The sequence below is a fragment of the Carassius auratus genome, chromosome 27 (genome assembly GCF_003368295.1).
Source record: "Carassius auratus strain Wakin chromosome 27, ASM336829v1, whole genome shotgun sequence".
NCBI classification, from domain to species: domain Eukaryota; kingdom Metazoa; phylum Chordata; class Actinopteri; order Cypriniformes; family Cyprinidae; genus Carassius; species Carassius auratus.
The window spans coordinates 21,429,589-21,442,029 of NC_039269.1; the positions used below are offsets into that span (position 1 = coordinate 21,429,589).

The 12,441-nt window shown below is 35.7% G+C and overlaps 1 protein-coding gene across 1 annotated transcript; it reads left to right on the forward strand.

Moving 5' to 3' along the window:
- Positions 1-1,153: 1,153 nt before the first annotated feature.
- Positions 1,154-11,863, forward strand: LOC113045871 (serine/threonine-protein kinase OSR1-like). Its single transcript, XM_026206581.1, has 18 exons — positions 1,154-1,413; positions 2,577-2,689; positions 3,531-3,639; positions 3,746-3,887; positions 4,000-4,055; positions 4,487-4,596; positions 4,677-4,778; positions 6,048-6,181; positions 6,272-6,320; positions 6,859-6,924; positions 7,006-7,128; positions 7,227-7,265; positions 7,348-7,449; positions 7,559-7,626; positions 8,291-8,343; positions 8,432-8,500; positions 8,585-8,649; positions 8,739-11,863. Exons 1-18 carry the CDS (start codon positions 1,344-1,346, stop codon positions 8,811-8,813), a joined length of 1,545 nt encoding a protein of 514 aa, XP_026062366.1. The 5' UTR covers positions 1,154-1,343; the 3' UTR covers positions 8,814-11,863.
- Positions 11,864-12,441: the final 578 nt, after the last annotated feature.

Sequence of the window (12,441 nt, forward strand, 5' to 3'; positions counted from 1 at the left end):
TCCAATCCATAAAGGCCATAAAGTATCTGCTGCTAACATCTTGGTGCCAGATACCACAGCACAGTGGAGTCCCAGCCTCAATCAATGGGGCAGAAATAATTTAATTTGAAATAAATCCAGTAGGTGGCAGTGTAGCTATAAATTTGGATTTAAGCTCCCTAGTGTTCACTGTTTCTAATGTGATTTTTAGTAGTTGGAGTCTATGTTTTGAGTGTTGCAGTCTTTGTCACAAAAACAAAATAATTTTTATTTATTATATAAACTGATCACCAGAATTTAATAATTTAATGAATTTTGGAAGAGGTTATGTATATCAAATATTGCATGGGGTATAGCAAAGTTTTGACAGGATTTTTGAAAAAATGTCTTTTAAAGAAACTAGATGTTTAGTTCACTCAGGTCACCTGTAACTACAACTTTCTTTACTTTTTGGTTAATGAAATCAGATTTATTAATTTAATAAATGTAATTACTATAGCGATTTACTGTGTGTAATTTAAACTCCAAATTTCTATATTAACTGGTTTTTAAAAAAGGTTCTAGTAACTTCTAGATGCGTTTGGACAATGGGCACAGTATTTCTAGTTCACATTGCTTTGCATAGAACTGGATAAAGAGAATGTTGTTTTAGCATTATAGTGTTGTTGTCATGCTCCTCATATATATTGCTCCTGTAATATATTTTTGTTCAGTAATATTTGATATTTCGTTTTGTATGAATTCTTGAAACTAATATTTATTAAATTATTTTGAACAATTTCTTCTCATTGAAAATAAACATATATATATATATATATATATATATATAGTAAACTTTTCAATACATGCCGTATTTCATGTTGAAATAGAGTCAATGCCTTTCAAATCCAATTTTTGAAGCCAGATTAGTGACATCTGGTGGGAGTAAAATAAGAAAAAAAAAACATCTAAAATTCATCTTTATTCATAACATCTCTGTGTGTGTGTATATATATATATATATATATATATATATATATATATATATATATATCTACAATTGTTACATACAAGAACCCATGTGAAGTATTACAGTATGATTATAACATGTTTAATATGGACGGAGTGACTGAGGAGCTGTTCTCCCCGCTGACTCTGCGTCATAACCGGTAGGTGGCGTAACGTGGCATAATTTAGGTCGCCTCCAAGATTTTAACACGAGGAAGACCGTTTTCCGCCCGAGGCGGGGTCACCATCTCTGTTGGCAAAGTTTGGGTGTTGAGACTGATAGCAGTCGGCAAGATCAGCATAAGTACATCAAGCCTAAAATCCCGCTCGTCCGTTTTCTATCGCTCGCGTGCGTGTGACGCGATCTGACTGCAGTCATGTCCGAAGACCCGAGCTCTCAAACCTGGTCAATCGACAAGGATGACTATGAGCTACAGGAGGTGATCGGTGAGCTAAACCATCACACATCCGCATCCAGATCACATCAGTGATAGCAGAACGGAGATTAAGACATCTGTGTCATGATCTCTGGGGCCCAGATGGTCTGTGTTGTTTCACAGCTCCATCAGTAATCGAGTCATCGACTGTAAGATGTTCAGTCTGTGTTAGCCATGCTAACTAGCCACCCGACATGCCAGCAGACTGTAATGCTTTGCGGACAATGACTGATTTACTTATTGATTTATGGATTTCATCTTGATTTATATATGACATATGGCTTGGTGTTTTTAAACCATTAGAGTTGACAACTTGCTGGCTAGTTAGGTGACAAGATGCTTCATATAATGTTCATGCAGATAGGCGGTTGTTTAGATGAAAGTTTGACGTATTACAAGAACACTTGAACTAAGTTAGCTAGTTAACTTCTAAACGCATAACCAGAGCTGATTCGATTGTCCTGAGACATTTGCATTTGGTGTTTCATCTCCCTTATGCGAGGGAAGTTGTCATTAAGCTGAAGGAAAGAGAAACAAATACGAGGAAGTGTAGTATAATCTGAAATGAATGCATATCAAAACATAACTCCATTTTTACATCATCATTCATCCATATGAATTAACATTAGGGGTACCATATGATTAACATTCCATGATTTTGTTTAACTTTCATGTGTCATATTAAAAATGTTACACAGAGCACCTTAAAGGACAAAAAAAGCAGTGTCATTAAATATTATATATTTGAAAAAAAATTCACAAGTTTTCCAAAATCAGATGAATGCACTTTAATTTGACCGTTTGTTTACATGATGACATCAGTGTTTTAATGAAAAAAAAAACCCAAACATTTTTTTGTTTTCCAAATACTAAATGCTAAGCCATTTTATTATTATTATTATTATTATTATCATTATATAGACTTCTGGCTGAATGTATGCTATTACAACCAAAATTATCAGGAAAAAGAAAGAGAGAAAAGGTAAAAATATAAATTTTCTTAATAACACATATTTAATCTTTGGATTGAAGATACTATGATTCTCTGCATCAGTCATCTCTGTAATATATTCTTAGTACATTGTTTCAAATGCAGATTTTTGTTTGTATTACAAAATCAGTGATAAAAAAGCAAACAAACACAAATGTTGGATTTTTTTTGCTGTTGTATAGGGAGTGGAGCAACAGCTGTGGTCCAGGCTGCATATTGCAAACCCAGGAAAGAGAAGGTGGCCATTAAACGCATCAATCTTGAGAAATGCCAGACCAGCATGGATGAGCTTCTGGTAATGTCTGTTTACTGCTCATAAAATTAGACACACCACAAAAATGTATTTGATTAGGATGGCTCTGTTTAAACAGGTTATTTATGGATGGTAGTTTACTTTTATATTGTTTTATTATAATTAAATGTGCTTGAGACTAAAATGATTTTTTTTTTTACAGCATGTGAGATTAAATATTTCAAATTATAAATCTGTGCAAATGTTCTTTAAACAAAAACAGATTAGTTGAACCCTTTGGTAAATTAATTATTGAAGTAATTTCTGCAAACTAAATCTACCAATACAATTTAATTTTTCTGTAGGCATACATATTGTCAAGATTTAGTTTCATTAGAAATTATACAATGTAGATCTGACCCATTCACCTCAGTTAATGACCTTTTTTGCCAAATGGCAGGGTCATGCGCAAGGCAGCCACATGTCTGTCAATCAGAGGAGGATTAAACTGGCACAGACACAAGGAAAGACTTTCTGGTTTGTGATTAAACCGTCAGTTCGAATGGCCTTTGAGACCAGACTAGCTATCTACACTTGTGTCTTTTTTATGATGTAGAATAGGTTTAATTCAATTTAATTCAGTAATTTAGTTTGATGTATATTTGTGTTTAAAGGTTTCTATTCACTGCAATTCTGGGGTCTTTTCTCTTTCAGTTCTGTAGCATAAAACTCATGAATGGCAGCATCTTAAAGTAATTTCTCCCAGAAGGATGTGGTTAAGCACTCATAGCGATCTGAATGGGATCTTTTGTTTGTGATTTACTTACCATAATTGCCTTTCAGAAACCTCTGTTTATATTTAAAAGTTTAATGCTTCCTAACATTTTCATTTTTATTTTTTTAGAAAGAGATCCAGGCAATGAGCCAGTGCCATCACCCAAATATTGTGTCTTATTACACCTCTTTTGTGGTCAAGGATGAGCTTTGGCTGGTCATGAAGTTGCTCAGTGGTGGTCAGTCAGTTTAAAAGCTGGTCTTGAATAAACTAAAGTTATTAATTGAGCTTTTGAAAACAAAGTGCTACCTAATGCAATATCCTTCGCTTCATATCGGTTTCAGGCTCAGTTCTTGATTTTATTAAGTACATCATTTCCAGAGGGGAGCACAAATCGGGTGTCATGGACGAGGCCAGCATTGCCAGCATACTAAAAGAGGTGCTTGAAGGTCTCGATTATCTGCACAAAAACGGTCAGATTCACAGGTATATGAATGGTTTGGTGTCTTTTATGGGTCACATTTATGGGTGCTTCCTTTTCCAGTCCAAACTTTGAGTCACTGAGCAATACACTGACCTGTGCTTTTACTCTGTTAAGGGATGTGAAGGCTGGAAATATTCTTTTAGGAGAAGACGGCTCTGTTCAAATTGCAGGTGGAGTTTCACTGTCAATGCATTATTTTTGTCTTCCGATTATTGACAAGTAATTGGCTAAGTAGTAGGGTTTCAATATACTGTTTTTTTTTTTTTTTTTTTTTTTTTTTTTTAATCATCTCAAATGTAAAATGTTTTTTAGAAATGTAAATTATTCTTATTTAAAATGTAATATTTGATTTCCCTAGTGTTTATGTAACTTTTTGCTGAATGTTATACTTGGCGGGAAAAAAGTTATTTTGTTAAAGCAAACAGGAAAAAGGCAAAATAATTCTGTTTGCTTTCAAAGTCTGGGAATGTCCTCTAGATGCTCGTTTTATGGACTAGGAAGGTTTTGATTTGATTATAAGGGGTGCTTGGCACCAAAAGCATATAATAAACAACATGGGTTAGATGATTGATAGCTTTGTCATCTGCTTTTCCTCCTGAAGACTTTGGTGTTAGTGCCTTTTTAGCAACTGGTGGAGACATGACTAGAAACAAAGTGAGGAAGACGTTTGTAGGAACTCCATGCTGGATGGCGCCCGAGGTGATGGAGCAGGTTAGTGTTGTCCCACCTGTTCCTACATTGCCTTTCATATTTTTTGGATACCGAATGCTAATGTGTTTGTTCAATGACAGGTTAGGGGTTATGATTTCAAAGCTGATATTTGGAGTTTCGGGATTACAGCTATTGAGCTGGCAACTGGGGCTGCTCCATATCACAAATATCCTCCAATGAAGGTAAGCAGCAAGTCACTGTTCGTGTTCAGTTCATGGAGAGTCTGCTATGAAACCTGCCAAAGGAGTGATGAATCGTAAAATCTGGAATTGAGTTGGCATTTTACACTTTCGTTTCCATTGGCATGAAGTCAGTGGGTTTTTTTTAATGGGTTTTGGTTAAATGATTGATTGGTGGTTAATACATGCTTAAATTCATGTTGTATTCTATTACATATAATACATCGGTAATACCTCAGTCACTGTTTTTGAAGTTTTTATGCTTGTTGAAAAAAGTGGTTGCTAACATTAGGACATTAGACCTCATCACACTAAACAGGAGAAGTTATGAAGTGAAGTGAAGTGCATTAGAGCCAAGTATGGTGACCCATACTCAGAGAGTTCGTGCTCTGCATTTAACCCATCCAAAGTGCACACACACACCATGAACACAGACCCGGAGCAGTGGGCAGCCATTTATGCTGTGGCACCCAGGGAGCAGTTGGGGGTTTGGTGCCTTGCTCAAGGGCACATAAGTTATGGTATTGCCAGCCCGAGACTCGAACCCACAACCCTAGGGTTAGGAGTCAAACTCTCTACTCACTAGTCCTCTTTTGCAACCTTGTTGATTGTCTACTTCTGCTCTTGCACTCTTTTTTTAACTCAAACATTGCAGCTTGTAGATTTTAAATGAAGTTAAAAAGATTTGTTAAAAGCTTAGTGGTGCTTATGTTGAGGTTATGTAACTCTGTTGTTGTTTGTTTATAGCCGAACTTTAACTTTTTTTGTATTTAGGCTTCCAAATTCATAAAAAAATGTGTCTTGATGAACAAAATGTGTGAGAAGAAGAATAATTTTCTTCGTGCTTGACACCGAGTGGATGAACTAGGTGTTGAAGTCCAAATTGAAAATATTGGAGAGGGTTTTTTCACCCGGCCACTCCTCAGATTAGACACACAGGTTGCCAGATTGATGACAACAACAGGAACAAGCGCACTTTATTATGAATTAAATCAAATACTCTGTGTTTCCACCAACTGGCAACCTGGGTCACTGAAATACAATTGGGTAAACTGTCAGTGGGCGTGTTTCACAAACCAAAACAAAGACTGATATTCTGGCCCAGAACGCACATTTTCAAAGAAGAATCTGCAAACATTTTATGGTATTTTTATGCTTTAGTAGAGTCAAAAACTTACAGCACCTGTAATGTTTTAGAGTTATACTTTGTCCACAGTAATGATTTGTCTTGGTCTTTCTTGATTTCTTCTTTACTCCCCTTTTTTGGTTTAGGTTCTCATGTTAACCCTGCAGAATGACCCTCCTTGTCTAGAGACTGGAGTTACAGATAAAGAGATGGTTAAAAAATACGGCAAATCTTTTCGGAAGATGATCTCCTTGTGCCTCCAGAAGGATCCAGAAAAACGGTAGTGCTTGTTTTTCATTGAAGTTCGCTTGATTCTATCAAGACTAGCTGTTTTTGGTCATATTATCAATTGTCAATGTTTTTTCAACAGTCCTACAGCTGCTGAACTCTTAAAACACAAGTTCTTCACAAAAGCCAAGGTGAGATACTTTAACCCCATTTTGTAAAGTACAGGAAATGACCAGAGAAGGGATTTTATTCATTTACTGGTAATCTAAGATCATAAATGTGTGGTCTGTTTTATGTAATTGCTACTTCCAGTAGGCAAAATTATTTAGTTTGGCTACAGTCGTTGTCACCTAAACGTTTCCAGCCACTGGTCCAGCCTGCTTGGTTTACTGTAACAAATGCTCAGGATTAGAGTTTCAAAAGGCCATTTCCTGCTCATGGGATTCAGGCCATATTGTAACAAACACAGTGCTGCCTCAGCAGACTTTCATTCCTAGCGGCTCAGTAGCACTGTAGTCTGTGCGTAAACACAGAGGCCTGTACGCCACTGCAGTGCTACATTACGACCCACAGAGGATGCTGTCTCTAATGTATTTTTAGAATAGTATAACCTGATTACATTTCATTTGCAAAATTATTCATAATATATAGTAATAAAAATTGTGAGTATATTTAGAACTAATGTTCTGGCTCGAAACTTGAATTTTATTCGTCACAATTTTTTTACAGAACAATGAATACTTGAAGGAAAAATTGCTGGACAGGGCGCCAACAATAGGAGAGAGATCAAGGAAGGTGGGTGAGAAATTTACTGATAAATATTACACCATCATTTTAGTCCTTGTGCCTCAAGCATTTTGTTGTGTGTGTACACAGGTGCGAAGGGTTCCAGGCTCCAGCGGTCGACTGCACAAGACTGAAGATGGAGAGTGGGAATGGAGCGATGATGAGCTGGACGTGGAGAGTGAGGAAGGAAAGGCTGCAGTGGCCGCTTTACGGGTACACACTCATCTGCTGCAATGTTACCAAAGTCTGCTTTATTTTAGCCAGTGGATTTGAATAAAGCAAGTCTTTTGAATTATCCTCTTTTTTTTTAGTCACCAAGAGTAAAGGACGAGGCTGTGCAGAATGCAGAGGTGAGAGTTTAGTTCCATTCCCTACTTTTTGAGTTACCTCTAAGCCATTCTCAAGGAAATCTGGTTTCTGCCTCTTTCAAAGATCTTTCCAGCGGATTCACCAAGCTTCCTGCAGCCGGCAGCTGAAGTGCCACATGCTGCAGATGACACTGCCACGATATCAGCGTCTTCTCCAGGCTCCCAGGTGAGCTCTGCTTTGAGTCACGTGTGTGTCAGCAGTGAGAATGACCAAACAAGTGGACTTGGTTCATAACGTAAGTTTGACTTTAGATCTTAAAATTGTATCACTGCAGGCCGGTGGACCTGCTACGACAGGGCAAGACTCAGGCAAAACCCCCATCAGCCTGGTTCTAAGATTAAGGTATTTTTCATTAGAATTCTTTTTTATTACCAAATAGATCTGGTAGGTTAGAGTTAACCATGCTGTTGAGGACACTTGCATCTTTTCCAACAGGGTTGTGTTGGCTCATCTTTTCGTTTTACATTGTGTAAAAATGCAAGCACTTATCCCAGTAACTTAAAAGTACAATTTTTGTGTGAAACTGATATAATTACTCTTTTTCTTTTCATTTATCACTCATAATTAGAAATGTTTTTAGAAGGATGCACATTGGTTCAGGATTGAAAGAAAGGCCTTTACAGTGTTGTTATTGTTAACTAAAACAAAACGAAAAAAATCTTTTCATGAAATGAAATAGAACTGAAATCATATGAAACTTAAATATTATATGGAACATTTACACACAAATTTGAAATACTTCCTCAGCAACCAACTGCGGAAGTGGAATTACAGAAACGATTAAATAATTACTAAATTGGAAATGAAATCAAATTAAAAAGCTTAATAGAAATAAAAAAAAAGCACATAACAGTCACTAAAATTAAAAATATTAAAAATAACGGAATCCGTATTTAAAAAAAACCCTCAAATAACAGGTTAGTTCTACAATAAAATAAAAAAAAGTCATATGAAACGGTTTAACAAATCCGAAGACTTTTTATTGATTGATTTATTTTCACTACAGGAATACAAAGAAGGAGCTGAACGATATCAGATTTGAGTTCATGCCTGGGAGAGGTTTGTGCACTAAATATCTCCCCGTTTCTTGCTCATTTCTAATCGCGCAAGTTGTCAAATTGTATAACTTATGGTCTTCTATATCCAGACACAGCTGATGGAGTGTCTCAGGAGCTTGTGTCTGCAGGGCTGGTGGATGGGAGAGACTTAGTCATTGGTGAGTTTGTCGAGATAAAAATACAATTGCTGCCCCACACCAAAAAGACAGAAGCTGAAAATAACTTGCATTCATTTTTTTTAGTTGCAGCCAATTTGCAGAAAATCGTCGATGATCCACAAACCCACAAAAATGTCACTTTCAAGCTGGTAAGTCATTAGATTGTGATGCAGCTGTCAGTTACTCACCAAAGGTGTTGTTTTATATTTGGCTCTGTGTTTATCTTTCTTCCATTTAGGCATCGGGAGTGGACAGCTCTGAAATTCCAGACGACGTTAAACTCATGGGATTTGCTCAGCTGAGTATAAGTTAAAACCGTATTACCAGCAGCGAGAAAGAAAAAAACCAGACTTGTTTGCACAACAGTGCATTGTAAATGCTTTCATTGGCCTGAAGAAACCACTACTGCCAAAGAGACAGAAGGAACCTGACTCCACATAGGATTAACAAATGTCGAATAGGACTGCATTCGAGTTCGAGCACCTCAGATGTTTACAGTATTGATGTACGTTTTGTTTTCGGTTGCTTTAAACATTTGCACAATCTGAACCAACTCCTAATACTGGTAGATGTCAAAAGAATGCCTTACTTTGGATAGAACTACTGAATTTACAACTGTAGGTAGACTGTAGCTGTGGATCTCATCTGTGAAATGAATGAATGAGTGACTGTGTGTGTTTTCAGCTGTGTACCTTAAAGGAAGGCGGAGGGGAGGATTGTCATTCAGTAGCATTTAAGGGTGCTTGTTGGCACCGCTATAAAGTCAGCTGTTCTCTGCAATGTGGTGCATCATATTGGAGCGATCAGAACTGTATGGTTTTACACATTAACCAGTAAACATGGGAGCCACATCACCCACAACCCCGTCAGATATGATGTTTCATCGTTACACCCGTGCACTGCACCTCACGGTTACACATTTCCGCTGCTTTCTCACTATCGGGACACATTCCCATCTTTTTGCATGGGCTTATGCCAGACTGCACGAATGATTTTTTTTAACATAAGATATGCTGATCATTTTGCTCTCACTTAATTTTGCCGGCTCTCTGTGAACACAGGAGGTGCAAGAGAGATTAAATGAGATATTGGGCTTTTAAAAAAAAAAAAAAAAAAACGTGAATGAGAAGAATTCAAGTTTTTTTTTTTTCATCCAATTGATATCAATTTTGCGAAGGACGTATATGCTGTTGTTTCAGAAAACAACTGAAATTCTCTGGAAATTGTGCAGTTCAATTTATATATAAAGAGTTTTATGCAGTTTTGTGGATTGAGCATAATGTTACAAGTTTCATTTACATGCATATCTGTTAAGTATAGAGGCAGCTGTTTTGGATCGTGTTATAGATGTTTTTTGAAGGAAATTCCAGTGTTTGCAAGGCGGCAAAAAAGAATCGCATTAACATTTTGATAGAAATCCAATTACCAATGATGGTTACATTTTGAATTCGCAATATTGACACACTTTTAAAGTTCGCAATCTATAAACACATCTGCAAAACAAAGTTGGAATGGAGTCTATACGTGGAACTTGAGATGTATAGAAAAATGGAAAAAGATGACTCTCAGTGTACATTGCCTGACTTGCTAGCACTGTTAATGAAGTAAAAACCAGGGAAGCCTGGGACACAGTCACTGACCAGCAAGAAACAAAAGAAAAGTGACTTCAGGACTCATCCTGTGTCCATTAAGTAATATTGGCAATAGGATCCATTGGTTTTGAATTCGTGGGCCTGTTTGTGTCATTGTAAATGTATAAGTTCATTTCATCTTGCTTAATATCATTTGTCTTAGTAGACTAATGTCTGATTCCATGTTATATAGGCAAAAACATTCACATGCAACTGGTATTTTTCCCCCTTTAAAAACAAAAAATGACATGGTCATATTGCCAGTGATTTTGGCAATAACAGGTTTCTTTTAAGTATTATTTAAACCTTTTTTTCTGGACTTTTAATTTTAATTGGTCATTGTCTTCTAAGTGAGGATCTACACTCCATTTTATTTGACATTTTCCCAGTTATTTTCTTTCCTTGGCTTCCAACAAACAGTAAATTTTAAGATGGGTTTAAAAGCGATTAATTGTAGACGTGGTCAGTTCATTTGCTGCCACTTTCACATTTGAGTGTATGTGCAGATGACTGTTTTAAATATATTTAGTGTGAATACAACAATGAATGTGGGTGGGGCATCTTAATGAGTACTTGATCAAGAAAAAAAGTCATGTAAATAAATCAGTTGGTGTTGTTTATATATAATATAACAGTATACATACTGTTCACAGTTGGCCTTTCTATGGAGTGGACGTGGTGGTTTGTCTAATGACTCATTGTTGGCCTCGTCATGTTCAAAGTCTAAAAACACAACACTTGGGTTTCATTACTGAAAAATGTATACCTGAAATATTACATTAGCATGACTTTTATGTACTGAATTCTACTTTGCCACCAGTGGAAGGCTATTATTGTTTTCCTAAATTTCAGTTTCTGCCTTGCTGTCTTTGTTCATCGTTTTTGGAGTGGTTGGAGCTTCTTAAAAGGAAGGCTTGTGGTCTGTCAGTTTTGTGTGTGTTTGTGTGTTTAATGGGTAACAGCTCATTACAATGGCATGCCACCTTACTGTAATCATTGTGTCAAGATATCTCCAATACTTTAAATAGACTGTCAAGTCAAAGCTTAAACAATAATTTCATTGATGGTCCTGTCATGATTCTCTAAAGCCTCAAATATTTCCCCTTATCTCTTGTAAGTAACTTCAAGTCCTCAAGTCTCATTCTCTTTCTCACCATGGTAGTGGATTGTGATAAGGCTATAATAGTGTTTTTTTCGAGTGGTTTGCCCTTCTCTGGAAGTCTTTGGAAGTAATTCAGCTTAGCACTTTGAAAATTGAAAACCTATTCTTGTTTCTCAATTGTAGGAATCCTTAAAGGTCGTTTATCTAAGCTGATTTGTCTTCATATTGACACATCAGATCTTGTTATCTCTCCATTCTCATATTTCTGTATGGTGGTGTTTGTTGAGGTGAGCTGTCTTAAAATCATTCCTGCATTCTGTTCTGTATTTTCACTCAGCACATGTATTCAGGTCTTTTCAAAAGAGGAATTGGCTTCATTTCAGTTTTCCATTCAAAGTTTTTTATTTAGTGTCTTTTAATTTTTTCATGTTTTTATCTAATTGATCTTCAAGAAATGAATTGCCACATCACAACAGCAATGGAGGTATCACTATCACTCTCAGTATGGTGTGTTAAGGACAATGGTAGAACACTGTATAGTATTTCACTTTTTTGGGATTTTCAGTGCATGTGTACCCAATTATTTTTAATAATAATCAATAAAGAATGAAATTATGACATTGCCCTGCAGACTTGTCTAATAGTGAATTGGATGATGATGTTGAAGTGCTTTATGATCCATAATAATCCTTTGTGGTACTTATTCAGTTTATGGCCAGTGTTGTTATATTGTTGAGTTACACATTACATTTACTGTCAGCACTATTTTTTATTAGTTTTTATACTTTAGAACCAAAGTACTCTAGTTCACTCTAGTTTTGAAAATGTTATGTAGAGATATAGAGGTGTGTGTATATACACACACGCACATATTATACACATGATTAAGTAAATGGATGATTTTAAGTTTCTGTAAAAAAAAAATTCTACTTCAAAATTACGTTTTTATTTGTTATTTATTTGTAATTACTTAAAAATTGTGAAACTTACAAAAAAAAATGAAAATTGAAATTGTTTTGCTGCCACATTTTCGTAGATATATAGATAGATATTATACACACAGTCTGTGTGTATATATATATATATATATATATATATATATATATATATATATATATATATATATATATATATATATATATATTTATATATTTATATATTATATATATATACATACACACATATATATATATATATATATATATATA